Source organism: Nerophis lumbriciformis, linkage group LG37 (assembly GCF_033978685.3).
Source record: "Nerophis lumbriciformis linkage group LG37, RoL_Nlum_v2.1, whole genome shotgun sequence".
In the NCBI taxonomy this organism is placed as follows: Eukaryota; Metazoa; Chordata; class Actinopteri; order Syngnathiformes; family Syngnathidae; genus Nerophis; species Nerophis lumbriciformis.
In genome coordinates, this window is record NC_084584.2 from 11,677,063 (window position 1) to 11,704,879 (window position 27,817).

The 27,817-nt window shown below is 34.7% G+C and overlaps 1 protein-coding gene across 3 annotated transcripts; it reads right to left on the reverse strand.

The window, feature by feature from the left end:
• Nucleotides 1–160: 160 nt before the first annotated feature.
• matn1 (matrilin 1) lies at nt 161–26,021 on the reverse strand. 3 transcript variants are annotated; one of them, XM_061930891.2, is made up of 10 exons: nt 25,809–26,021; nt 23,241–23,425; nt 23,013–23,177; nt 20,619–20,841; nt 16,736–16,858; nt 12,897–13,084; nt 8,831–9,062; nt 5,250–5,402; nt 461–541; nt 161–381 (listed from the first exon to the last, which is right to left on the reverse strand). In XM_061930891.2, the coding sequence occupies exons 1-10, from the start codon at nt 25,891–25,893 to the stop codon at nt 332–334; spliced, it is 1,485 nt and encodes a 494-aa protein (XP_061786875.1). In that variant the 5' UTR covers nt 25,894–26,021; the 3' UTR covers nt 161–331. The 3 variants fall into 3 exon arrangements, with proteins under 3 accessions (XP_061786875.1, XP_061786877.1, XP_061786878.1); XM_061930893.1 differs by having other exon boundaries at nt 12,897–13,069; nt 25,809–26,020; XM_061930894.1 differs by lacking the exon at nt 16,736–16,858 and having other exon boundaries at nt 12,897–13,069.
• Between the last annotated feature and the right edge of the window lie 1,796 nt (nt 26,022–27,817).

The following is a 27,817-nucleotide window of genomic DNA, read 5'->3' on the forward strand; positions in this document are numbered from 1 at the left end:
CGCTTTGACACTATTTCCACATTCACCCATTCGCACACTGACGGTCCCGCGAGACCACCAGTCAAAACAAAACAAAAATCCCAACTTTTGACGTACTTCCTGTTAGGAGAAAATAAAGGTTGTGCCCTAATGATGAGACATATTTCATAGAGGACGACACTTTTTTTTATCCCCACTGTTTCCCTATGAGGGAAGACTTTTATTAACAAACGCACAAGCCGGCTACGGAGGTCTCCATGGCAACCGAAGCTTAGTTTCCCAGGTCGGCCGAGGACAAAACGGAGGAGGCTACGAACCGGTTGAGCGTGGACACGTGTCGGTCGCGTCCTCCTCAGACGATCTTGTTCTCCAGCAAAGCGATCCTCTTGGACATAGTCTCTAGTGGGAGCGGAGTTCAGGACAACAACGACAAAACTGAATAAAAACAAAACCCCCCCGTGTCAACTTTGAGGAAGGATATTTTTCTTTGTTAGCGCCTGCAGGGCTTCTTCTACTTTCTTCTGGAACTTTACCAAAGTGTCGCACTCACACGGGTCTTCCTCTGTCGGGACAGGACATGAGACAAGGTGAGGTAGGAGTGTGTGTGTGTGTGTTCTTGTATTTCTACCCTTCTTGAGACACGAAGAAGGAAAAGTACATACAATATGAGGACCGGTGAAGAAGCGAGGACATAAATCATGGTCTCAATACGGACAACCTAATAGAGAATGTCTCATTTGCACCCCTGCTGGTGACATCTAACCAAATGAGGGTGCTCCCAAAAAGGAGGGGTTGTTCAAATTGACTGTGTGTAGCTTTTAAAAGTGCTCCCCCTCTGATCAACATATGAAATAACTAGATGTCCGATAATGGCTTTTTTGCCGATATCCGATATTGTCCAACTTTTAATTACCGATTCCGATATCAACCAATACCGATATATACAGTGGTGGAATTAACACATTAGTATGCCTAATTTTGTTGTGATGCCCCGCTGGATGCATTAAACAATGTAACAAGGTTTTCCAAAATAAATCAACTCAAGTTATGGATAAAAAATGCCAACATGGCACTGCCATATTTATTATTGAAGTCACAAAGTGCATTATTTTTTTTAACATGCCTCAAAACAGCAGCTTGGAATTTGGGACATGCTGAGAGAGCATGAGGAGGTTGAGGTGGGAGGTGACAGCGGGGGGTGTATATTGTAGCGTCCCGGAAGAGTTAGTGCTGCAAGGGGTTCTGGGTATTTGTTCTGTTGTGTTTATGTTGTGTTACGGTGCGGATGTTCTCCCGAAATGTGTTTGTCATTCTTGTTTGGTGTGGGTTCACAGTGTGGTGCATATTTGTAACAGTGTTAAAGTTGTTTATACGGTGTCGGATGCAGATATTTACATATATCCGTATTTAAGTGTTACTTCTTTATTTTCATAGTCATATTACAAAACAGCTAGTGTTCTTCTTCCAATTGTGGTCTTTTGGTTGTCTGCAAGTACTGTGTGCTAACCTTGACTTTAGGAATGTAAGGAGGACAGATACTCCTTTTGCTTATCTGTTCCTGTGCCCAGCTGAGGAGGACAATGGGCATGTGTTTGGGCTGGAAAGAGAGACAACGAGGGTGGGAGCGAGAGACACTTTATAGAAGAGAAGGTTTCCATATTTTGGGGCAGACCATCTTAGCTGCGCGATTGAATGTTCTATGCTGGACTGGTCTCATTTTATTTCCAAAGCTTTGGAAATAAATTACAAAATACCTATTCTGTCTCTGGTGGTTCTTCTACTCAGCTTTAAGTGTCATAAAAGAGCTTGGGAGTGGCCAGCAACTTGAATTCCTTGGGAGGAACAACTGGTCCAAACGCAACAACGGCCACCCTCAGTGTGACCTGTATGGCTGTTGACCAAGTATGCTTGCATTCACTTGTGTGTGTGTAAAAGCCGTAGATATTATGTGACTGGGCCGGCACGCAAAGGCAGTGCCTTTAAAGCACGCCCCCAATATTGTTGTCCGGGTGGAAATCGGGAGAAATTTGGGAGAATGGTTGCCCCGGGAGATTTTCGGGAGGGGCACTGAAATTCGGGAGTCTCCCGGGAAAATCGGGAGGGTTGGCAAGTATGACTGGGAGACGCAACTGCTCTGTACTTCTCCCTACAACCGTGTACCACTCCATACAGCGGCGTTTTAAAAAGTCATACATTATACTTTTTGAAACCGATACCAATAATTTTGAAACCGATACCGATAATTTCCGATATTACATTTTAAAGCATTTATCGGCCGATAATATCGGCAGTCTGATATTATCGGCAGTCCGATATTATCGGACATCTCTAGAAATAACAAGTGTGTGTAAAACAAATGAAGTGCTCCCCCTCTGGACAACATATGAAATAACAAGTGTGTGTAAAACAAATGAAGTGCTCCCCCTCTGGCCAACATATGAAATAACAAGTGTGTGTAAAACAAATGAAGTGCTCCCCCTCTGGACAACATATGAAATAGCAAGTGTGTGTAAAACAAATTAAGTGCTCCCCCTCCGGACAACATATGAAATAGCAAGTGTGTGTAAAACAAATGAAGTGCTCCCCCTCTGGCCAACATATGAAATAACAAGGGAATGTAAGAAATTGAAATGCACCCCTTTTGGCCAAAATTATTTAAAAAAAAATATGTATATACATACAGTCGTGGTCAAAAGTTGACATACACTTGTAAAGAACATAAAGTCATGGCTGTCTTGAGTTTCCAATCATTTCTACAACTCTTTATTTTTTTTGTGATAGAGTGATTGGAGCACATACTTGTTGGTCATACATACAGCAACACATGATAAATTTTGGTGATGTAGAAAAGTTACAATCAAGTGAAATGAGCTTCATGGCATGGCCTCTTAACTTCATGTGAGTGATTATGATTGACGACACCTGTTGACTTCTCTGAGCACATTGAAACAGGGCTCATGTGATGCGGTCATTAGACTCGGTTACAAACGCGACAATGGGAAAGTCAAAGGAACTCAGCACAGATCTGAAGAAATGAATCATTGACTTGAACAAGTCAGGAAAGTCACTTGGAGCCATTTCAAAGCAGTCCCAAGAGCAACTGTGTATAAAGGATAAAGTGCATGGCACAGTTTTGTCACTGCCACGATCAGGAAGAAAACGCAAGCTGTCACCTGATGCTGAGAGAAAATTGGTCAGGATGATCAAGAGTCAACCGAGAACCACCAAAAAACAGGTGTGCAATGAATTGGAAGCTGCTGGAACACAGGTGTCAGTGTCCACAGTCAAGCGTGTTTTGCATCGCCATGGACTGAGAGGCTACCATGCAAGAAGCGACACCTTAAGGCCCGTCTAAAGTTTGCTGCTGATCACATGGACAAAGATAAGACCTTCTGGTGGAAAGTTCTGTGGTCAGATGAAACAAAAATTGAGCTGTTTGGCCACAATACCCAGCAATATGTTTGGAGGAGAAAAGGTGAGGGTTTTAATCCCAGGAACACCATTCCTATCGTCAAGCATGGTGGTGGTAGTATTATACTCTGGGCCTGTTTTGCTGCCAATGGAACTGGTGCTTTACAGAGAGTAAATGGGACAATGAAAAAGGAGGATTACCTCCAAATTCTTCAGGATAAGCTAAAATCATCAGCCCGGAGGTTGGGTCTTGGGCGCAGTTGGGTGTTCCAACAGGACAATGACCCCAAACACACGTCAAAAGTGGTAAAGGAATGGCTAAATCAGGCTAAAATTAAGATTTTGGAATGACCTTCCCAAAGTCCTGACTTAAACGTGTGGACAATGCTGAAGAAACAAGTCCATGTCAGAAAACCAACAATGTTTGCTGAACTGCACCCATTTTGTCAAGAGGAGTGGTCAAAAATTCAAGCAGAAGCTTGTGGATGGCTACCAAAAGCGCCTTATTGCAGTGAAACTTGCCAAGGGACATGTAAGCAAATATTAACATTGCTGTATGTATACTTTTGACCCAGCACATTTGCAAACATTTTCAGTAGACCCATAATAAATTCATAAAAGAAGCAAAATTCATGAATGTTTTTTGTAACCAACAAGTATGTGCTCCAATCACTCTATCACAAAAAAATAAGACTTGTAGAAATTTATTTATATATATATATATATATATATATATATATATATATATATATATATATATATATATATATATATATATATATATATATATGTATATATATATATATATATATATATATATATATATATCCAAAAACATGCACCTGGGGATAGGTTGATTGGCAACACTAAATGGTCCCTAGTGTGTGAATGTGAGTGTGAATGTTGTCTGTCTATCTGTGTTGGCCCTGCGATGAGGTGGCGACTTGTCCAGGGTGTACCCCCCCCTTCCACCCGATTGTAGCTGAGATAGGCTCCAGCGCCCCCCGCGACTTCGAAGGGAATAAGCGGTAGAAAATGGATGGATGCTGTGAAGAATGCATATATATATGTTTAAGAGTTATTTCTTTTTAATTCATAGTCATGTGTGAATCAGCTAGTGTTTTTCCATTTGTACTCTTTCTATTTCTTCTCTTATAAGTAAACTTTGTGTGTTACCTTGAAGGCTTGTACTGTATGAGATGGAATACTCCCTTTTGTCTTATTTGTAGTGGAACAATGAAGCCGTGTTCCTTCTCAGACAGGGGGGCCTTCTTCGTTTTGCAAGAAGTGGGCTCTTCAGTTCGAGTGTTAGAACAACTTAGGAAGCCGGTATGAATGTATTGGTCTCGGTGGTTCTCCTTAAACTTTCAGTAAAACTTGATAATATTCTGATTCTGTCCTGGTGATCCTTCTTACTCAGCATATATGTCATCGAAATAATTTGGGATTGACCAGTAACTTAGATTCCCTTGGAGGAAGAACTTGTCAGACGCAACAGGACCCAAACTGGCCCCACTCATCAGTGTTAAAACTAAGTCTTTTTTTTTTTAAATTTTAAACGCTTAAATCTCTAGATCAACTTCAGATCTATCCGTCGATATCTTGTGTTTTTTTGTGTATTTTTTGTTTGTTTTCATTATATATGGATGTACTATATATACTATATATACAGTATATATATTAACTGTTTATTTATATAAATACAATTATATAACTGAATGCAGCTGAGATAGGCTCCAGCACCCCCTGCAACCCCAAAACGGACAAGCGGTAGAAAATGGATGGATGGATGGATTATATATATATATATATATATATATATATATTTACAAATCGTTGGCGAACGCCACATGTTTCACCTTGACAGATGTTGATTTGCAGCTTCTTGGCGATCTGCGTCATGGCCTTGAAGTCGGCGGTGTAGAAGTAGTGCTCCCCGGTGGGCTCCGAGGCAATCTCCTTCAGTTCGTCCTCCACGGCGTTGCCCACCCCCACGGCGTACATCTTGAAACCTGTGGCACACACACGGCGACACCTTAGACTTAAACTTCCTTTATTGTCATTCAAATTTGAACTTTACAGTACAACATTTTGTTGCATTAGCTCGCTGTAGTGCAGGATAAAAGAGCAATAAGGTGCAGATATACTAACAGATAAATATATTGCACTTTTGCACATGCATCCACGTTTACGGGTGTATGTTATATTGTCTTTATATCCCAGCGAGTTAATACGTTTTTGGGGGGGGAATTGAGGGGATTATTATGACTTATTGTTATGATAATAATGATTATTATTATTATGACTTAGCGGAGGAGCCTGAACAAGAGTGAAAAGCTATGATATAACATTTTTAGTGATGCCTCAGTGAGTGCATGGCACACTCACAAGCTGTATTGACATTGCACTGATACTTTGTTGGTCATCCGCCATCTATTGGATTTTAAAAAGTCACTATATTTGACCAGCAAATACAATTAATAGTTTGCAAATATGTTTTTTTTAATTAATAAGGAAAGAATTTTGTTATTTCTCATTTTCAAAACCAATATATAGATTTTGTTGAGCCTCTAAGTTTGGTGCCGGGGGCCCAGAAGGGTCTCAGTCATAAACATAAGTGATATTTCAATTATTATTATTATATTAATCTAGATCAATTTCAGGTCTATCTGTCGATATGGAATTTGAGTTTTTTTATGTTTTAAGCTCTTTTTGTCAAAAACCTGTTTTTAGTGGAAAAACACAAAATATGTACTATTTCCCCCCCAAAAAGCATCAAGTGGAATATTTAAATAGATCAATAATTCATAACAACATTGATTTTGATTCATTATTATTTTTTGAGCAATGACATTATTTTTTCTCTCAATGCTTTAATTTGTAGATCACTTTCAGGTTTTATCTGTAGATTCTAAAAAAAATTTAAATCAAATTTTCATGTTTACTTTGTTGGTTTCATGCTTTTTTGTAAAAACAAAAAAGTTTTTTTGCTAAATTTTTCCCAAAAAATATGTCATTGTATATTTGGTGTGAAGTAATTTGAGCCTTGAATGTGTCAATAATTCATACCAACAATGATTTTGATTCATTATTATGTATTTATTGAGCAAGGATGGCTTAAAAAAAAAATCCCACTAAAATTATTGGAGACCCAAAAGTGTGAAAAATAAGTATTTTTTTTCTTTCTCAATGCTTTAATTTGTATTTATAAATGGTTGATTTATATAGGCTAGTAAGGTAACGTTTTGTACCTAACAAGTTAAGCTTTAATTTGTAAATTGTAATTTTTTTAAAATCAATTTTTCATGTTTTTTTATGGTTGGTTTCATGCTTTTTTGTAAAAACAAAAAAAATTTTGCAAAAATTTCCCCCCAAAATATGTCAGAGTAGTATATTTGATGTGAAGCAATTGGAGCCTTGAATAATTCAATAATTCATAACAACAATGATTTTGATTCATTATTCTTTTTTGAGCAACGACGACTTTAGAAAAAAAAATCCCACTCAAATTCTTGGGGACCTAAACAGGCCCCACTCATAAGTGTTAAAAATAGTTATTTTTTTAAACTTTCAATGCTTAAATCTTTAGATCACCTTTGGATCTATCTGTAGATTATGTATGTATATATATATATATTTTTTTTTTTTATCTTATTTTTTATTTTTTTTATTAATTTTTATTTTTGTTGGTTTAATGCTTTTTTTTGTTGGTTTAATGCTTTTTTTTGTAAAAAAAATAACTTCTTTGCTAAATTTACCCCTAAAAATATGTCAAAGTAGAATATTTGATGTGAAGTAATTGGAGCCTTAAATAGGTCAATACATTTTTTGAGCAATGACAGTTAAAAAAAAAAATCCCACTAAAATTCTCAGGGACCCAAACAGGTCCCATCATAAGTGTTAAAACTAAGTCTTTCTTTCTTTTTTTTTTACTTTAAACGCGTAAATCTCTAGATCAACTTCAGATCTATCCGTCAATTATAAGTTTAATATTTATTTATTTGTTTGTTTTATGTCCTTTTTATAAAAGAAAACTAATTTCTTATGGCAAACACACAAATACACAATACTTCCACATAAAATATATTAAAGTGGGATATTTGATGTGAAGTAATTGGAGCCTTTAATGTGTCAATAAATCATAACAACAATGATTTTGATTCATTATTATTTTTTGAGCAACGACAGCTTTTAAAAAAAAATCCCACTCAAATTCTTGGGGACCTAAACAGCCCCTACTCATAAGTGTTAAAAAGTTTTTGTTTTTTTACTTTCAATGCTTAAATCTTTAGATCAACTTCAGATCTATCTGTAGTAGATTTTATATATATATATATATATATATATATATATATATATATATATATATATATATATATATATATATATATATATATATATATATATATATATATATATATATATATATATTATTTTTATTTTTCGCTTCTTCGTTTTGCAAGAAGTGGGCTCTTCCGTTCGAGTGTTAGAACAACTTAGGAAGCCGGTATGAATGTATTGGTCTCGGTGGTTCTCCTGAAACTTTCAGTAAAACTTGATAATATTCCTATTCTGTCCTGGTGATCCTTCTTACTCAGCATATATGTCATCGAAAGAATTTGGGATTGACCAGTAACTTAGATTCCCTTGGAGGAAGAACTGGTCAGATGCAACAGGACCCAAACAGGCCCCACTCATCAGTGTTAAAACTAAGTCTTTTTTTTTTTTTTTTACTTTAAACGCTTAAATCTCTAGATCAACTTCAGATCTATCCGTCGATATCTTGTGTTTTTTTGTGTGTTTTTTGTTTGTTTTCATTATATATGGATGTAATTGTTGGTTTATATGATATCCATTAAATAAGACTACGTATTATGTTGAAGGGGGCAGGAAAATATATGATTTTTCTTCATCCTGCTCCTTCTCAGGCATTGGTGTGTAAATGTATAATTGAATAATTGAGGTATAATTGTCTATCGATCAAAGATGCACATCAATGAAGGAGATAAATAAGAAATTAATGAAAATGAATGATTATAAGTTTCATATTTTTCATATTTTTTAATTGGTTTGTTTTATGTCCTTTTTTATAAAAGAAAACTAATTTCTTATGGCAAACACACAAATATGCAATATTTCCACATAAAATATATTAAAGTGGAATATTTGATGTGAATTAATTAGAGCATTGTATATGTCAGTAATTCATACCAACATTGATTTTGATGTGTTATTATTTTTTGATCAATGACAGTTTTAAAGTAAAAAAACAGCCTGCATTTGTTATTAGAATCAACATTTTCTCATTACATTTCACCTTATAGTCCACTTTTTTATGAACAACGCGCCCTTAAAAATTGAGCTGCGGGCCACATTTTGGACACCTCTGTAGGAAAGGGTGTATGATGATGGAACAGACTGTGTCATGTCCTCCGCTCACCCATCTCCTTGGCCTTCTTGGCGGCCTCCCCGATGTAGTCCTGGCTGCGGCCGTCCGTGAAGACTATGCCCACCTTGGCGACCCCGGGCCGCGCCCCGTGACCCACGTTAAAGCTCTTGTCGGTCAGGTAGCGCAGGGCTTGCCCCGTCATGGTTCCCCTCTCCATGTAGGCCATCTTCTTCACCGCCTCCTTCAGGTCCTTCTTGTTGTTGTGGCGGCCAAGAGGGAACTCCTGAGGGCACGAAAAGGGGGCAGAGAGATCATATTATTTTTAAAAAGGACTCGGAGTTCATTCGTCCTGGACTCTAAAATATTCATTTACTGCACAAAAATCATACAAATTACAAAAAAACCGAATCAAATATATTTGGATTTTTTTGGGTGTTTTTAAACATTTTTAAGAACGTAGCGACACACACGCAAGTAGCTGGGAACCGACACTGGTGCTCAACGGTGCAAATTTTCTGTACTTTTGTGTGCGTATAAAAATATAAATTGTTTCGTGCCAGCAACTTGAGGGTTCCAGGTTCGATGCCCACTTTCGCCACCATTGTGTCCTTGGGCAAGACACTTTACCCACCTGCTCCCAGTGCTACCCACACTGGTTTAAATGCCACTTAGATATTGGGCTTCACTATGCAAAAGCGCTTTGAGTCACTAGAGAAAAGCGCTATATAAATATAATTCACTTCAGTCCAATTTTTATATCTCATTTCGTACTACATTTGAGTCTCATTAAAAATGGCTATCTATTCTATGTTGTCTAACTCGAAAGTAGCTTTTTCTCCAGGAAGCTGAAAGTGTTATGTTGCGCCCTACAAAGAGTTTATACTGGAAGTACTGTAGGTTTAATTGTAACATTTATCCAAGTTGTAGTTTTTATTACCAAATTTGAAGGTTTTGTTGCCAATTTACATACAACTATGCAATGCTGAAATAAATAAGTTCTAACTAAATTAATAAATAAATAATAATAATAATAATAATAATAATAATAATGTATATGTTTCTTAAATAAAATGTCAATAAAATTGAAGTGCAAATCCAAATAGAGCTTCACTACTTTAGTCATAATGTTTGCGCTTAAGAAACTTCTCTGACTTATTTAAAAAAAATAAAAAAAATAATAAAAAATTCTAATTCATTTTTGAAAATTATGAATCAATTTAGAGTTGGTATGAAAAAAAATAAAAATCACGATTCGAATGTGGATTGATTTTTTTGTGCACCCAAACAAAACATCCACTTTAGCTTTGTGTTACAGGTGACAAATCCAAGCAAGCGCATTTTTGAAGCGTGGAGCCTTACTTTACGTTGGAGTGTTTACTACTTGCTGACTGTTGACGTGAGACGTTGTTTAGTCTGCAAGCGGGCGTGACGTCCCGATCAAAACAAGGTATCGAAATATGGCACCGTTTGATTTGATTTTATGTGAATCGATAGCCGATCGTACCGACTGGGGCTGTGAATCTTTGGGCACCACACCATTCCATTCCATTCTTGGGTTTTACCATTCGATTCAGAATCGATTCTCCATTCAAATTCAATACTTTTTTTTTATGCCAGTTCTATGATGAACAACATTGCTCCATAAAATAGACAAACAGTTCTGATAGCATTTCATAATAATTATAATTATAACACTTATAATCAAATTCTAACTAAACATTTAATGAAGACAAATACAAAAAAAAAAGGCAACAAGAGAAGTATCAAACACTTTTTTCTAAAGATATGATCATCTACATCAACAATATGATTTGTCTGACTGGCTGCTCAGGACAGATTAAAAAATGTATTAAATTTATTTTTTTAATCGATTACAAATAAGAATCGCAATTAATTCGGAAACATTTTTTTTGACACCCCGAAGAAGTATCCAACACTTCTCTTTTCTAAAGTACTGTAAATGTGTACAGCAGATATAGATCATCTACATCAACTATATGATTTGTCTGAGTGGCTGGACAGGACAGATTGGGAGAAATAAAAATAATAATAATAATTTTTAATCGATTAAGAATTGTTAAAAATAAGAAACGCGATTAATTCAGAAATCTTTTTTTTTTTACACTCATTCACACTCAATCGCACAAAAGAGATGCTTCTTTCTGTTATTAATATTCTGGTTTCTACATTATATATCAATATATATCAACACAGTCTGCAGGGATACAGTCCGTAAGCACACATGATTGTACAAACCCCGTTTCCATATGAGTTGGGAAATTGTGTTAGATGTAAATATAAACGGAATACAATGATTTGCAAATCCTTTTCAACCCATATTCAGTTGAATATGCTACAAAGACAACATATTTGATGCTCAAACTGATAAACATTTTTTTTTTTGCAAATAATGATTAACTTTAGAATTTGATGCCAGCAACACGTGACAAAGAAGTTGGGAAAGGTGGCAATAAATACTGATAAAGTTGAGGAATGCTCATCAAACACTTATTTGGAACATCCCACAGGTGTGCAGGCAAATTGGGAACAGGTTGGTGCCATGATTGGCTATAAAAGAAGCTTCCATGAAATGCTCAGTCTTACACAAACAAGGATGGTGTGAGGGTCACCACTTTGTCAACAAATGCGTGAGCAAATTGTTGAACAGTTTAAGAACAACATTTCTCAACCAGCTATTGCAAGGAATTTAGATATTTCACCATCTACGGTCCGTAATATCATCAAAGGGTTCAGAGAATCTGGAGAAATCACTGCACGTAAGCAGCTAAGCCCGTGACCTTCGATCCCTCAGGCTGTACTGCATCAACAAGCAACATCAGTGTGTAAAGGATATCACCACTTGGGCTCAGGAACACTTCAGAAACCCACTGTCAGTAACTACAGTTGGTCGCTACATCTGTAAGTGCAAGTTAAAACTCTCCTATGCAAGGCTAAAACAGTTTATCAACAACACCCAGAAACGCCGTCGGCTTCGCTGGGCCGGAGCTCATCTAAGATGGACTGATACAAAGTGGAAAAGTGTTCTATGGTCTGACGAGTCCACATTTCAAATTGTTTTTGGAAACTGTGGACGTCGTGTCCTCCGGACCAAAGAGGAAAAGAACCATATGGATTGTTATAGACGCAAAGTTGAAAAGCCAGCATCTGTGATGGTATGGGGGTGTATTAGTGCCAAGGCATGGGTAACTTATACATCTGTGAAGGCGCCATTAATGCTGAAAGGTACATACAGGTTTTGGAGCAACATATGTTGCCATCCAAGCAACGTTACCATGGACGCCCCTGCTTATTTCAATAAGACAATGCCAAGCCACGTGTTACAACAACGTGGCTTCATAGTAAAAGAGTGCGAGTACTAGACAGGCCTGCCTGTAGTCCAGACCTGTCTCCCATTGAAAATGTGTGGCGCATTATGAAGCCTAAAATATGAGAAGGGAGACTGTTGAACAACTTAAGCTGTACATCAAGCAAGAATGGGAAAGAATTCCACCTGAGAAGCTTAAAAAATGTGTCTCCTCAGTTCCCAATCGTTTACTGAGTGTTGTTAAAAGGAAAGGCTTTAACACAGTGGTGAACATGCCCTTTCCCAACTACTTTGGCACGTGTTGCAGCCATGAAATTCTAAGTTAATTATTATTTGCAAAAAAAAAAAAAAAAGTTTATGAGTTTGAACATCAAATATGTTGTCTTTGTAGTGCATTCAATTGAATATGGGTTGAAAAGGATTTACAAATCATTGTATTCCGTTTATATTTACATCTAACACAATTTCCCAACTCATATGAAAACGGGGTTTGTATTTTTTTATGTAAAAAAAAAAAAAAAAAATACAAAAAAAAAATACCATGGACAATTCCATGGGATGGCACTTCTAGTTCATATGTGAGTGATGGCAGGTGGCCAAATACTTTTGGCAATATAGTGTATATACTAAATAATGTAACAAGTGCGACTACCGTGGACAACCGTGCCTCTCGTGTCGTTTCAAAGACAAAAACCGTCAACCGATTTCTAGTTGGGCACGACAACCAGTCCACGTGTCCCCGGGCTTTCTGGTTAACGAGCCTAACATCTACCCAGCAGCAGTGGCAGGTACCTGTCGGACCAAGCTGGAGTACTGCACCAGTCCCACGTGGGCTTTACTGTCCGACACGTCCAGTTTGTCAACGATCTGGTTGATCCACTTCTTCACCAGCTCAAAGTTCTCAGGACGCACGCTCTTGGAGCCGTCGATCAGGAACACCACATCTGTGGCCGAGTTGCTGCAAGCTGCGCAGACGCACACACACAAACACACACACACACACACACACACACACACACACACACACACACACACACACACACACACACACACACACACACACACACACACACACACACACACACACACACACACACGTTACTCTTGTGGCTCATTCTCTATACTCAGATCATCACACACACATTCTTGCATTTGTTACCTTCTTGAGACCTCTGAAAAATGCCTACCTCTTTAGGACCACCCTTTCTAGATATATAAATATTTGTATTTACAACATTAATAATATATACCGTAGTTTTCGGAGTATAAGTCGCTCCGGAGTATAAGTCGCACCGGCCGAAAATGCATAATAAAGAAGGAAAAACACATATATAAGTCGCACTGGAGTATAAGTCGCATTTTTGGGGGAAATGTATTTGATAAAAGCCAACACCAAGAATAGACATTTGAAAGGCAATTTAAAATAAATAAAGAATAGTGAACAACAGGCTGAATAAGTGTACGTTATATAAGGCATAAATAACCAACTGGTATGCTAACGTAACATATTATGGTAAGAGTCATTCAAATAACTATAACATATAGAACATGCTATACGTTTACCAAACAATCTGTCACTCCTAATCGCTAAATCCCATGAAATCTTATACGTCTAGTCTCTTACGTGAATGAGATAAATAATATTATTTGATATTTTACGCTAATGCGTTAATCATTTCACACATAAGTCGCTCCTGAGTATAAGTCGCACCCCTGGCCAAACTATGAAAAAAACTGCGACTTATAGTCCAAAAAATACGGTACACACAAAAAATTCAAATAAAAAAAATAAAAATTAAAGCTTACAGTTTTTATATTTAGATATCCATCCATCCATCCATCCATTTTCTACCGCTTGTCCCTTTCGGGGTCGCTGGAGCCTATCTCATCTGCATTCGGGCGGAAGGCGGGGTACACCCTGGACAAGTCGCCACCTCATCACAGGGCCAACACAGATGGACAGACAACATTCACACTCACATTCACACACTCGGGACCATTTAGTGTTGCCAATCAACCTATCCCCAGGTGCATGTCTTTGGAGGTGGAAGATAGTATGTACCGTATTTTTCGGACTATAAGTGGCAGTTTTTTTCATAGTTTGGCTGGGGGTGCGACTTATACTCAGGAGCGACTTATGTGTGAAATGATTAACACATAACGTAAAATATCAAATAATATTATTTATCTCATTCACGTAAGAGACTAGACGTATAAGATTTCATGGGATTTAGCGATTAGGAGTGACAGATTGTTTGGAAAACGTATAGCATGTTCTATATGTTATAGTTATTTGAATGACTCTTACCATAATACAGGGGTCCCCAAACTTTTTGACTCGTGGGCCGCATTGGGTTAAAAAAAATTTGGCCGGGGGCCGGGCTGTATATATATATATATATATAATGTACACATATATATACACATATATACATACACACATATACATATATATATATACATATACATATATATATATATGTACACATATATATACATATACATACACACATATACATATACATATATATATACATATATATATATATATGTACACATATATATACATATACATATATATACATATATATACATATATATATATACATATATATATATATATACATATATATACATATATATATATACATACATATATATACATATATATATATACATATATATATATATATATATATATATATATATATATATATATATATATATATATATATATATATATATATATATATATACACATACATACATATATACATTGTCTGTTTAATCCGTTTTGACATTTAACATTGTCACGTTATCGATGGGAAAATTCATTTTTAGACAATATCATTTGCCTGAGCGGCTAGGAGACACCGAGAGTAACAAGCGGTAGAAAATGGATTAGAAAGGAAAGATTTAAAAAAAATAAAATAAAAAAAAATGTTTTAACTTGGGACTTCTCGTGGGCCGGATTTTGGATGCTGGGGGGCCGCATCCGGCCCGCGGGCCGTAGTTTGGGGACCCCTGCCATAATATGTTACATTAACATACCAGGCACGTTCTCAGTTGGTTATTTATGCCTTATATAACGTACACTTATTCAGCCTGTTGTTCACTATTCTTTATTTATTTTAAATTGCCTTTCAAATGTCTATTCTTGCTGTTGGCTTTTATCAAATACATTTCCCCAAAAAATGCGACTTATACTCCAGTGCGACTTATATGTTTTTTTTTCCTTCTTTATTATGCATTTTCGGCCGGTGCGACTTATACTCCGGAGCGACTTATACTCCGAAAAATACGGTAATTGGTTTTTAATCTTCATTATTTACTTCAAGTTATTACAATACGTCTCTATATAATTTTTTTTTTCTTTTCAGGGGGCGCATTTCAATTTCTTACACTCACTTGTTATTTCATATGTTGACCAATCCCTTTTTTGGGACCACCCTAACTTTGATAGATTTTACCAGCAGGGGTGCAAATGGAACATTCTCTATTAGATGCAATGTTATTGGGACCATGATTTATGTCATCACTTGTTCACACCTCCTCATATGGAAGCTACTTTTCCTTGTTGAGGTCTCAAGAAGGGTAGAAATACAAGAACAGACACGCAAAGAAATGTATGTATTTGTTACCTTCTTGAGACCTCCAAAAAATTGCCTACCTCTTTAGGACCACCCTTTCTAGATATATAAATATTTGTATTTACAACATTAATAATATATACATACTATGCAAATATAAAAAAGCTTGTTGTGGAAAATGAGTTGGAATTTCACAAAAAAAGGTCACAATTTCACAAGAAAAACTTTGAATTTTGGCAGTGTTATAATAAAAGTCGTCATTTTACTCAACGCAAATCAAAATTTTACAAGAAAAGCTTAAACTTTTGGCAATTTTATGAAAAGAGCCGTCATTTTACTCGAAAAAAGTCACAATTTTATAAGAAAACTAACATTTTGGAAATATCATCATAATAATTGGGATTTTAGTCCAAAAAACATCACTATTTTACAACAAAAACAAAATTGGCAGTATTGCGACAAAAGTCAGAATTTTATACGACAAATGACACCATTTTGCATTAAAAAATTATAATTTGATATTAAAAAGTAATAATTTTACGAAAAAATATTACAGTATTACAGAAACATAACGAATATGAAAATTGTTCCCAATTTTAGAAGAAAAAAGTCGATACGTTTGAAAAAGACTGCTTTTAGTTATTTATAAAACATTTTATTTGTAATTGGTTTTTAATCTTCATTATTTACTTCAAGTTATTACAGTATGTCTCTATATAAATATTTATTTATTTTCTTTAATTAATTTTGACCACAGGGGGGCACTTCAAATTTTTACACACACTTGTTATTTCATATGTTGGCCAGAGGGGGAGCACTTTTAAAACAGACAGTCAATTTGAAAAATCCCTCCTTTTTGGGAGCACCCTCATTTTGATAGATGTCACCAGCAGGGGTGCAAATGAGACATTCTCTATTAGATGCAATGTTATTGGGACCATGATTTATGTTATCACTTGTTCACACCTCCTCATATGGAAGATACTTTTCCTTGTTGAGGTCTCAAGAAGGGTAGAAATACAAGAAGACACACACACTTACCACTGCAGGTGCGACCATCGTCTGAGAGGGTAAAGCCGTCTTTGCAGGCACACTTGTACGATCCGGGGGAGCTTATGCATATTTGCTGGCAGTCATGATCCCCAGTGGCGCACAGGTCCGACACTGCGTGTGTGTATGTGTGTGTTGGAGTTTGAGAGTACACACACACACACACACACACACACACACACACATACATACATACAGAGAAGAGGGGCAGAGGGGTTAGGAGAGAATAACAACTATGTCAGTGTGAGAATAGGAAGCCTAAATATTTAATGATCAAGGGAGCCAAAAATAGACGTTTGAATGAAGTGGATCCTTAAAAAGGGAAAGAAGTGGCGAATAAACAACTAGTTTGTACTCTGGCAGTCTATCAGAGGTGTCATGGTGGCTACTCATGGACCTCCTTGCAGCACCTGCGTGAACTTGCCCCCCACCCCCCTTTATCATTACAAATATTCACTTCCTTTGTGCTGTGAAAATGGTAATTTGTGCCGTTACGGTTTTTAAAATGTTCTAAAATAGATTTTCCACCCTCCAACACTTTGTCAAAACCTCCTTAAACATGTCCCATTCCTTTGTGCTACATGTTATTTGGCTTTATTCATTTTTTTTAAATTCAAAAGCAGCCCCCCCCCCCTCCCCCACCTTTAAAAATCTTTCCAAACATCTGTGTTACTAATTATTTTGGCCATTATAGTTATTTTTGTAATTTTTTTTTAAATTAATCAGTCCAACAAAATAACACACAATCCAACAATAATACAATTCCAACATTCAGAATAGCAATCAACAGAGCAGTTGAGAGGACACACAAACATGACACAAAACAATCCAAAAGTAGTCAAACAAAAATGAATAACATCAATTACAGTATGAATATTCATAAGAATTCAAACATAACAGTGATTAAGAATCCCTCATTTTATAGTTTTTATGTTATATGATTTATAAGCGGCTCCCCCGCCTTGTCAAAAACTAGGGCTGAGAATTTTGGGCACCACACGATTCGATTCTTTGGGGGTAACGACTCAATTCAAAACGATTCTCGATTCAAAATCAAAGCTTTTTAATAACATTGGGTGCCAGTTCCGTGATTAACTACATTGCTCAATAAAATAGATACACAGCTCTGATACAATTTTATATGTCTATTTTATACCTGCATTGTCCTTTCCATCCTTTGTAACTGAGCTACTATGTGGAACAATTTTCCTTGTGGATCATTAAAGTTTGTCTAAGTCTAAGTCTAATATCGATTCTTATGCGTAACGATTCTTAATTAATTAAAAAAAAATAAAAATCTAAAAAATAAAATTAAAAAGGATTACAATTGTTAAGTTTTTTTGTAATCCAGCTATTCAGACTTAGATTTAGATTTAGACTTACTTTTTATTGTCATTCAAATTTGAACTTTACAGCACAGATAAGAACGAAATTTCGTTACATAAGCTCATGGTCATGCTCACGACAAATCATATTGTTGCTTTATATCACAGGTGTCAAACTGTAGATGATCAGATCTGCTGTACAGATGTACTTTAGAAAAGAGAAGTGTTGGATACTTCTCTTGTTGCCTCATTTGTATTTGACTTTATTAAATGTTTGGGCAGAATTGTATTCAACGAAACCAGATTTCTTTTAAGTAACATAAAAATGCATCAGAGCTTTTTATCTATTTTACGGAGGAATGCAGTTAATCATAGAACTGGCACCAAATGTTATTAAAAAGTACTGATTATGAATCGAATCGTGTGGTGCCCAAAGAGACAAAACAATGAATAGGTTACGAATAATCAAAAAAAAATTAAAAACAATAATAGTTTGACAAAAAATGTTTGGGGAGATTTTGGTGACATCACGGGTCAGAAAATTTATTTTAGAATAACTTAAAAACCTTAGTTACAGTTCAACAATATTAGGCAATCTTTTTTTTATACATATATTGGGATTATTATATTTTATAAATGATCATTTTATTAAATACAAATATTAAACTATGAAATAAATAAGATAATACAAAAAATACAAGAATTTAATACAAAACACAAATTAAAAAATACATCATATAACGAAGAAAAACAAAGATTAATTGATTTAATTGAAATATTAATTAATTTACAAATAATTAAATGTAATTAATCAAACTAAGGCATGAAAAATGCAATATAGTACTATATAACATATTTTAAAACATACTGCATAGAATTAAAAAAAAAAAATTAAACATTACCAACATTTAAAAAAATAAGTAAAATGAAGATAAAATAATACAAACGCTAATACTGGAATATACTTAGTTACATATCAACAATATTAGGCTTTTTTATTTATTTATTTTTTATACATATATTGGGATTATTATATTTTATAAATTATAATTTTATTAAATAAAAATATTAAACCACAAAATAAATAAAACATAATAATTTAATACAAAACACAAATAAAAATACATCATATAACAAAGAAAAACTGAGATTAATTAATTTAATTTAAACTTTGATTAATTTACTAATAATTCAATTTAATTAATCAAACTAAGGAATAAAAATGTTATCAAAAAGTATTGATTATGAATCGAGAATCGTTAACCCCAAGAATCGAATCCGAGAGACAAAACAATGAATAGGTTATGAATAATAAAAAAGATAAAAACAATAATAGTTTGACAAAAAACGTTTGGGGAGATTTTGATGACATCACGGTCAGAAAATGTATTTTAGAATAACTTAAAAACCTTAGTTACAGTTCAACAACATTAGGCAATCTTTTTTTTTTATTCTTTTTTTATACACATATTGGGATTATTATATTTTATAAATTATAATTTTAGTAAATAAAAATATTAAACTATGAAATAAATAAGATAATACAAAAAATACAATAATTTAATACAAAACACATATTCAAAAATACATCATATAACGAAGAAAAACAAAGATTAATTGATTTAATTGAAACGTTAATTAATTTACAAATAATTAAATGTAATTAATCAAACTAAGGCATGAAAATTGCAATATAGTACTATATAACATATTTTAAAACATACTGCATAGAATAAAAAAAAAAAATTAAACATGACCAAAATTTAAAAAAATAAGTAAAATGAAGATAAAATAATACAAACGCTAATACTGGAATATACTTAGTTACATATCAACAATATTAGGCTTATTTATTATTTTTTATACACATATTGGGATTATTATATTTTATAAATTATAATTTTATTAAATAAAAATAATAAACCACAAAATAAATAAAACATAATCATTTAATACAAAACACAAATAAAAATACACCATATAACAAAGAAAAACTAAGATTAATTAATTTAATTTAAACTTTGATTAATTGACTAATAATTCAATTCAATTAATCAAACTAAGGAAAACATTTTTTATCAAAAAGTATTGATTATGAATCGAGAATCGTTAACTCCAAGAATCGAATCATGTGGTGCCCAAAGAGACAAAACCATGAATAGGTTATGAATAATAAAAAACATAAAAACAAATAACAGTCTGACAAAAAACGTTTGGGGAGATTTTGATGACATCACGGGTCAGAAAATGTATTTTTAGAATAACTTAAAAACCTTAACGGCACCAATGAAAATGTTTTTAATATTTGCAATGATAAGGGGGCGGGGCTTTCACCACTGTCACTCCAAGACGTTGCTCTTGTTTCTGATGAGCCAATCAGGTCAAAGGTCAGAAAGTGCAGGAGCAAGGCCATGAAAAAGTTAAAACAACAACAACAACAACAACCTTACCCTCTTGTCAAGGCGGAGCGGCCCCAAGCGCCGCAAAGAAGAAGGCGTCTAACGGCGACCGGCTCCTCCCAGCCAACCCCAACAAGGCGGCCATCTTACCACAGAAGGCCTCCTGGAACTTCTTGGTCAGCTTCTCGATGACGCTGTAGCTCTCCACGTAGTCCACGTGCTCGTCTAGGGGCTCGCTGGCCATCTGCTTCAGCGTGCTCATGTCCACGCGGCCCACGCCGATGGCGAAGATCTCGATGCCGGCGTCGCGAGCGCGCTGGGCGATGTCCTTCACGTTGTCCTGGGGACGCCCGTCGGTCACAATGATGGCCACCTGCCGTTGGACACGAATAGACGAGTTCGCTATCGATACAGTAAATATTGGTATGTACAGTGGAAACTCCATTTACGAAGCACTCCCCCGCGCTTATTTTGTCATCAGGTTTCACTTTTTAAAATGTTTATTATTGCGAAAATATAGTTGTTAAAGTTAAGTATTGTTGAGATTTCTGATCATTTGTGAAGGCACCAAAGGGATTTCTGTGGCAGAGCAGAGCATACAGGACAGTTCATTGTGTCATTGTTTTTTTGGCTTGTTAATAAAAAGAACATTGTCATGTGTGTTAGACATACAGTACTGTAATACTTTGTATTGTTGCCAGAGTGTACAAACTTTCACTAAAATGTGGACTTTGGTCGAGGCTGGAACCCATTATTCATATTTACATTGTTTCTCGTGGAGAAATTTGCTTCACCATACAAACTTTTTAAATTACGAACCCTGTTCAAGAACAAATTAAGTGTATATACTGAAGATATAACCTGGCAGGCACAAGACATTGATACAACGATGATTAAACGTACATGTCCTTTAAAACTGACTTTGAAACAATGTTGCAAAATAGTAATTTGAGACAATGTTGGTGTCTCACGTTAAATTCACGTTGTTGGTTGGGAAATGACCAAAATTCAAAGGTCAAATCAACGTCAGAACCCAACATTGATTAAATGTTGACAAAAAGCATGTTGTTTCAACGTTGAATTTGTGTTGTAGAATATTGGTTGGGAAATGACCAAATTTCAATGGCATACTTGCCAACCTTGAGACCTCCAATTTCGGGAGGTAGGGGGTGGGGGTAGGGGGGGGGGGCGTGGTTGGGGGCGTGGTTAAGAGGGGAGGAGTATATTTACAGCTAGAATTCACCAAGTCAAGTATTTCATATATGGATGGATGGATGGATATATATATATATATATATATATATATATATATATCCCCGCGACCCCGAAGGGAATAAGCGGTAGAAAATGGATGGATGGATGGAGATATATATATATATATATATATACATATATATAAATATAAAAAAATAAATATATATATATATATATATATAAATAAAAGAAATACTTTAATTTCAGTGTTCATTTATTTACTCATATACACACACATAACACTCATCTACTCATTGTTGAGTTAAGGGTTGAATTGTCCATCCTTGTTCTATTCTCTGTCACTATCTTTCTAACCATGCTGAACACCCTCTCTGATTATGCATTGCTGTGTGTCACGCACTAAAGTGCTTTCATCAAATGCACTAGATGGCAGTATTGTCCTGTTTAAGAGTGTCACAACATTGCTGTTTACGGCAGACGGACTGCTTTACTGTAGACGTTCTTTATATTGTGGGAAAGCGGACTCAGGTCCGCATGGAGCTGGAAGGGCCTCCAGCTCCGCCTGAATTTCGGGAGATTTTTGGGAGAAAATTTGTCCCGGGAGGTTTTCGGGAGAGGCGCTGAATTTCGAGAGTCTTCCGGAAAATACGGGAGGTTTGGCAAGTATGTTCAATGGTCAAATCAACGTCAGAACCCAAAATGTAATAAACGTCAAAAAGTATGTTGTTTCAACATTGTATTTGTGTTGTAGAATATTGGTTGGGAAATGACCAAATTTCAATGGTTAAATCAATGTCAGAACCCAACATTGATTAAACGTCGTCTTAAAGCATGTTGTTTCAACGATATATTTGTGTTGTAGAATATTGGTTGGGAAATCACCAAATTTCAATAGTCAAATCAACGTCAGAACCCAAAATTGAATAAACGTAGTCAGAAAGCACGTTTTTTCAACGTTGTATTTGTGTTGTAGAATACTGGTTGGGAAATGACCAAATTTCAATGATCAAAATAACGTCACAACCTGACATTGAATAAACGTTGTCAAAAAGCACGTTGTTTCAACGTTGTATTTGTGTTGTAGAATAATGGTTGGGAAATGACCAAATTTCAATGGTCAAATCAACATCCGAACCCATCATTGATTAAACGTCGTCTTAAAGCACGTTGTTTCAATGTGCGCGCGCACGCGCACGCACGCACACACACACACACACACACACACACACACACACACACACACACACACACACACACACACACATATATATTATATACAGACTAGATAAAGGTAAAGGTTCCATATTGATTATTGGAGGTGTGTGGGACCTTGCTGATGTCAGGAGATTTGACCCTGGCGCCCTCGTTCTCGCTGAAAGCCACGTTGAGCGCAAACTGGATGGCGAGTCCCGTCATGGTGCCCGTGGACAGAGGCTCGACTTTGGTGACGGCCTTGATGAGGCCCGCCTTGGTGCGGTGGGTCTTCAGAGACACCTGCGGGCCCAAAGAGGACACATCAGAAAGGGAGGCGGAGGCGGGGCTAAGGTACAGACGTACCTCGTTCTTAACCCGGCTGGCGTAGTTGACCACGCCCACGCGGGTGGCGTTGGGGCCCACGTCCAGGCCCTCGATAACCTTGGCGAGGAAAACCTTGACCTGCTCAAACTCGGAGGGACGGACGCTGCGGCTGCTGTCCACGATGAACACCAGGTCTGTGGGGCGGGTCTTGCACAGACCCGCTGCTGCACGTAGGGGGCGACAAGGAGGCCACTTGTTACATCATCGCAGTGATGGAGGCATTGCTCTCATAAACTTAACATTTCAACAGTATTAGGCTTTTTTTAATTTATTTTTTTATTTTTTTTACAAATATTGGTATTATATTTTATAAATTATAATTTTATTTAAAAAAATATTAAACTACGAAATAAATATGATAGAAAAAATACATTAATACTAAACACAAATAAAAAATACATACTAATATAACAAAGAAAAATGAAGATTACTTAATTTAATGGAAACTAATTAATTTACAAATAATTAAATGTAATTAATCAAAATTCAGGAATGAAAAATGCAATATAATATTATATAACAAATATTTTAAAACATACTGCATATAATAAAAAATAAATAAATAAAACATTACCGAAATTTAAAAAAAAAAGTAAAATAAAATATAATAAAAATAATAAAAACACTGGTATTGGAATATTCTTAGTTACAGTTCAACAATATTAGGCAATCTTTTTTTTCCCTGTTTTTACATATATTGGGATTATTATATTTTATAAATTATAATTTTATTAAATAAAAATATTAAACTATGAAATAAATAAGATAATACAAAACATACAATAATTTAATACAAAACACAAATTAAAAAATACATCATATAACAAAGAAAAACAAAGATTTAATTAATTAATTTACAAATAATTCAATTTAATTAATCAAACTACGGAATTAAAAATGCAATATAGTACTAAATAACATATTTGAAAACATACTGCATAAAATTTTAAAAATTTAAATTAAAAATTACCGAAATTTAAAAAAATAAAATAAAATAAAGATATTACAAACATTGGTACTGGAATATACTTAGTTACATATCAACAATATTAGGCTTTTTTTTTTTTGTATACATATATTGGGATTATTATATTTTATAAATTATAATTTTATTAAATAAAAATATTAAACCACACAATAAATAAAATATAAAAATTTAATACAAAACACAAATAAAAATACACCATATAACAAAGAAAAACTAAGATTAATTAATTGAATTTAAACTTTAATTAATTTACTAATAATTAAATTTAATTAATCAAACTAAGGAATAAAAAATGCAATACTGCATATAATAATAAAAAATAAACTAGGAAATAAAGGTAATATAACAAAATAAATAGATTAATACAAAACAAATTTAAAAATACATACTAGTATATTACAAAAAGTAAGATTAATTCATTTAATTAAAATTTTAATTAATCTATAATTAAATTTAATTAGTTAAACTAAAAAATAGATATAAAACACATTGTAAAATACATACTTTACATTATACAAAAAAATAAAACATTTAAAATATAAAATGAATATAAAGAAGTAAAATTGATATAAAATACAAATAAAACTATAAGAAATTAATTAAAATGTGACTTGGTAGGATGTTTCGCAGGGCTGAGTATAGTACATTTTGAACATTTTAGGCAATTTCTTTTAATATATTGGGATAAAAAGCAAGGGAGAAAATAAAAACTATAACATTTAATTAAATACAAATATTAAAGATATATAAAAATAAAGATAAAATAACACAGATACAAACGTTGATACTGTAATATACTCAATTACTTTTCAATAATGTTAGGCATTTTTTGTTGAATATGTATGGATGAAAAATTGAGGATTTGATTCATTAATTAAATAAAAATATTCAAGAAATGAAAAATGTACATTCATACAAAACACACATTTTAAAAATACACCCTGCATGTGATACAGATGAAAACATGTAAAATACATATTAAAAAAGCAAAGTAAATATAAAATAATACAAACTACATTAAATCAATTTTCAAAATATTAATTAAATAATTTTTTTAATAATCTATAATTAAATGTAATTAGTTAAACTAAGAAATAAAAAAAAATAGATTGAAACAAAACACCCATTGTAAAATACATACTATATATATATATATATATATATATATATATATATATATATATATATATATATAAATAAATGTAAAATTAATATAAAATACAAATAAAAACTATATTTAAAAGAAATTAATTAAAATGTGACTGGGTAGAATGTTTGACTAAATTAAATCCTCATGGCGACATCACTGATCTCCAGTCTCACCCTTCACCTCAGCTTTGACACGCACGCACGCACACAAACACACACACATGCACAAGCACACGCCTACGCACACACACACACGCACACGTCATCACAAAGCGCTCCATCTCCATCCAAAAGCAAAAGTTAAAGCGTAATTTTTTTTTGTCAGCAATAATCTTCAATATTTTGTGTGTGACATCTTCCACCACTCCTCAAACTTCCTGACAGACAATATTCCCGGCCCCGCTACTTACCCATGGCGGCGGCCGTGCGGACGTCGACGGTGGCCCGGGCGGCCACGAGGCCGAGCATCAGCACCAAGATGGGCGGCGTGAGCATCGTGGTGGTTGCTGGAAAAGACAGAAGCCAGACGGAGCAGGACCGAGGGAGTTCCTGGCGAGGGGGACGTCCACTGAGTGAGACTGAGGGTCTCTGAGCTGCAGGTTATCAATGCAAGTGCTTCACACACTCTCTGCCCACTCACACCCCCGCCAACTCACACACACACACCTTAGTTAACAGTGTTTGTGCCTTAAAGAGGGAAATACCTGCCCTGGGAGGACCTAAAATGGTGGTTAGGGAAAGACAAACACACCTAGGATGGACAGGTATGTGTGTGTGTGTGTGTGTGTGTGTGTGTGTCTGGTTGGGGGTACAGGAGAGGCTGGGGTTTCGGTGCAGCTCGGATTCAGCCGAATAAACACCAACATGAATTCCTCTTTTCTCCGCACGCTCCCAAACACACACTTTTTGCACTGCAAAAAGTGTGTTTAAAAACAAGAAGAAAAAAAATACAAAAATGAGGGGTATTTTACTTGAACTAAGCAAAATTATCTGCCAATAGAACAAGAAAATTTGGCTTGTCAAGACTTTCCAAAACAAGTCAAATTAGCTAACCTCAATGAACCCAAAAATACCTTAAAATAAGTATATTCTCACTAATAACAAGTGCACTTTTCTTGGTAGAAATAAAAAAAGACCTTTTTGCTCAATATGTTGAAAAATATTCTTAAATGAAGTAAACGCTAGTGCCATTATCTTGACTTAATGACATGCGCTAGGCATTACATTTCTTGAAACCAACAAACTTATACTAAAAACTAGAGATGTCCGATAACATCGGCCAGCCGATATTATCGGCCGATAAATGCTTTAAAATGTAATATTGGAAATTATCGGTATCGTTTTTTTTATTATTATCGGTATCATTTTTAAAAATGTTTTTATTAAATCAACATAAAAAACACAAGATGCACTTACAATTAGTGCACCAACCCAAAAAACCTCCCTCCCCTCATTCACACAAAAGGGTTGTTTCTTTCTTTTATTAATATTGTGGTTCCTACATTATATATCAATATATATCAATACAGTCTGCAAGGGATACAGTCCGTAAGCACACATGATTGTGCGTGCTGTTGGTCCATTAATAGTACTAACCTTTAACAGTTAATTTTCATTAATTACCAGTTTCTATGTAACTGTTTTTATATTGTTTTACTTTTTTTTATTCGATAATTTTTTTTTAATTTATTTATCTTATTTTATTTATTTATTTTAAAAAGGACCTTATCTTCACCATACCTGGTTGTCCAAATTAGGCATAATAATGTGTTAATTCCACGACTGTATATATCGGTATCGGTTGATATCAGTATTGGTAATTAAAGAGTTGGACAATATCGGATATCGGCAAAAAGCCATTATCGGACATCCCTACTAAAAACTAATTTATTGTTCTTAATGGAAAGGCAACAAGGCAACCGCTTGTTACTCTCGGCGTCTCCTAGCCGCTCAGGCAAATCATATGGTCTAAAAATGCATTTTTCCATCGATAACATGACATCATTGTGCCAAGTGCGTGCTCTTTCAGTCAATTAGTGCGCGAGGAGTATATATATATATATACACACACACACACACACACACACACACACACACACACACACACACAGGTAAAAGCCAGTAAATTAGAATATTTTGAAAAACTTGATTTATTTCAGTAATTGCATTCAAAAGGTGTAACTTGTACATTATATTTATTCATTGCACACAGACTGATGCATTCAAATGTTTATTTCATTTAATTTTGATGATTTGAAGTGGCAACAAATGAAAATCCAAAATTCCGTGTGTCACAAAATTAGAATATTACTTAAGGCTAATACAAAAAAGGGATTTTTAGAAATGTTGGCCAACTGAAAAGTATGAAAATGAAAAATATGAGCATGTACAATACTCAATACTTGGTTGGAGCTCCTTT

Excerpts from the sequence above, each read along its gene's own strand:
- matn1 (XM_061930891.2), bottom strand. The coding sequence starts at position 25,893 with ATGCTCACGCCGCCCATCTTGGTGCTGATGCTCGGCCTCGTGGCCGCC. Across the intron at positions 20,842-23,012 it reads AATCTCCTGACATCAGCAAG|GTGGCCATCATTGTGACCGA; the intron begins GTCCCACACACC and ends GTCCAACGGCAG. Across the intron at positions 5,403-8,830 it reads CAAGAAGGCCAAGGAGATGG|GTTTCAAGATGTACGCCGTG; the intron begins GTGAGCGGAGGA and ends TGTGTGCCACAG.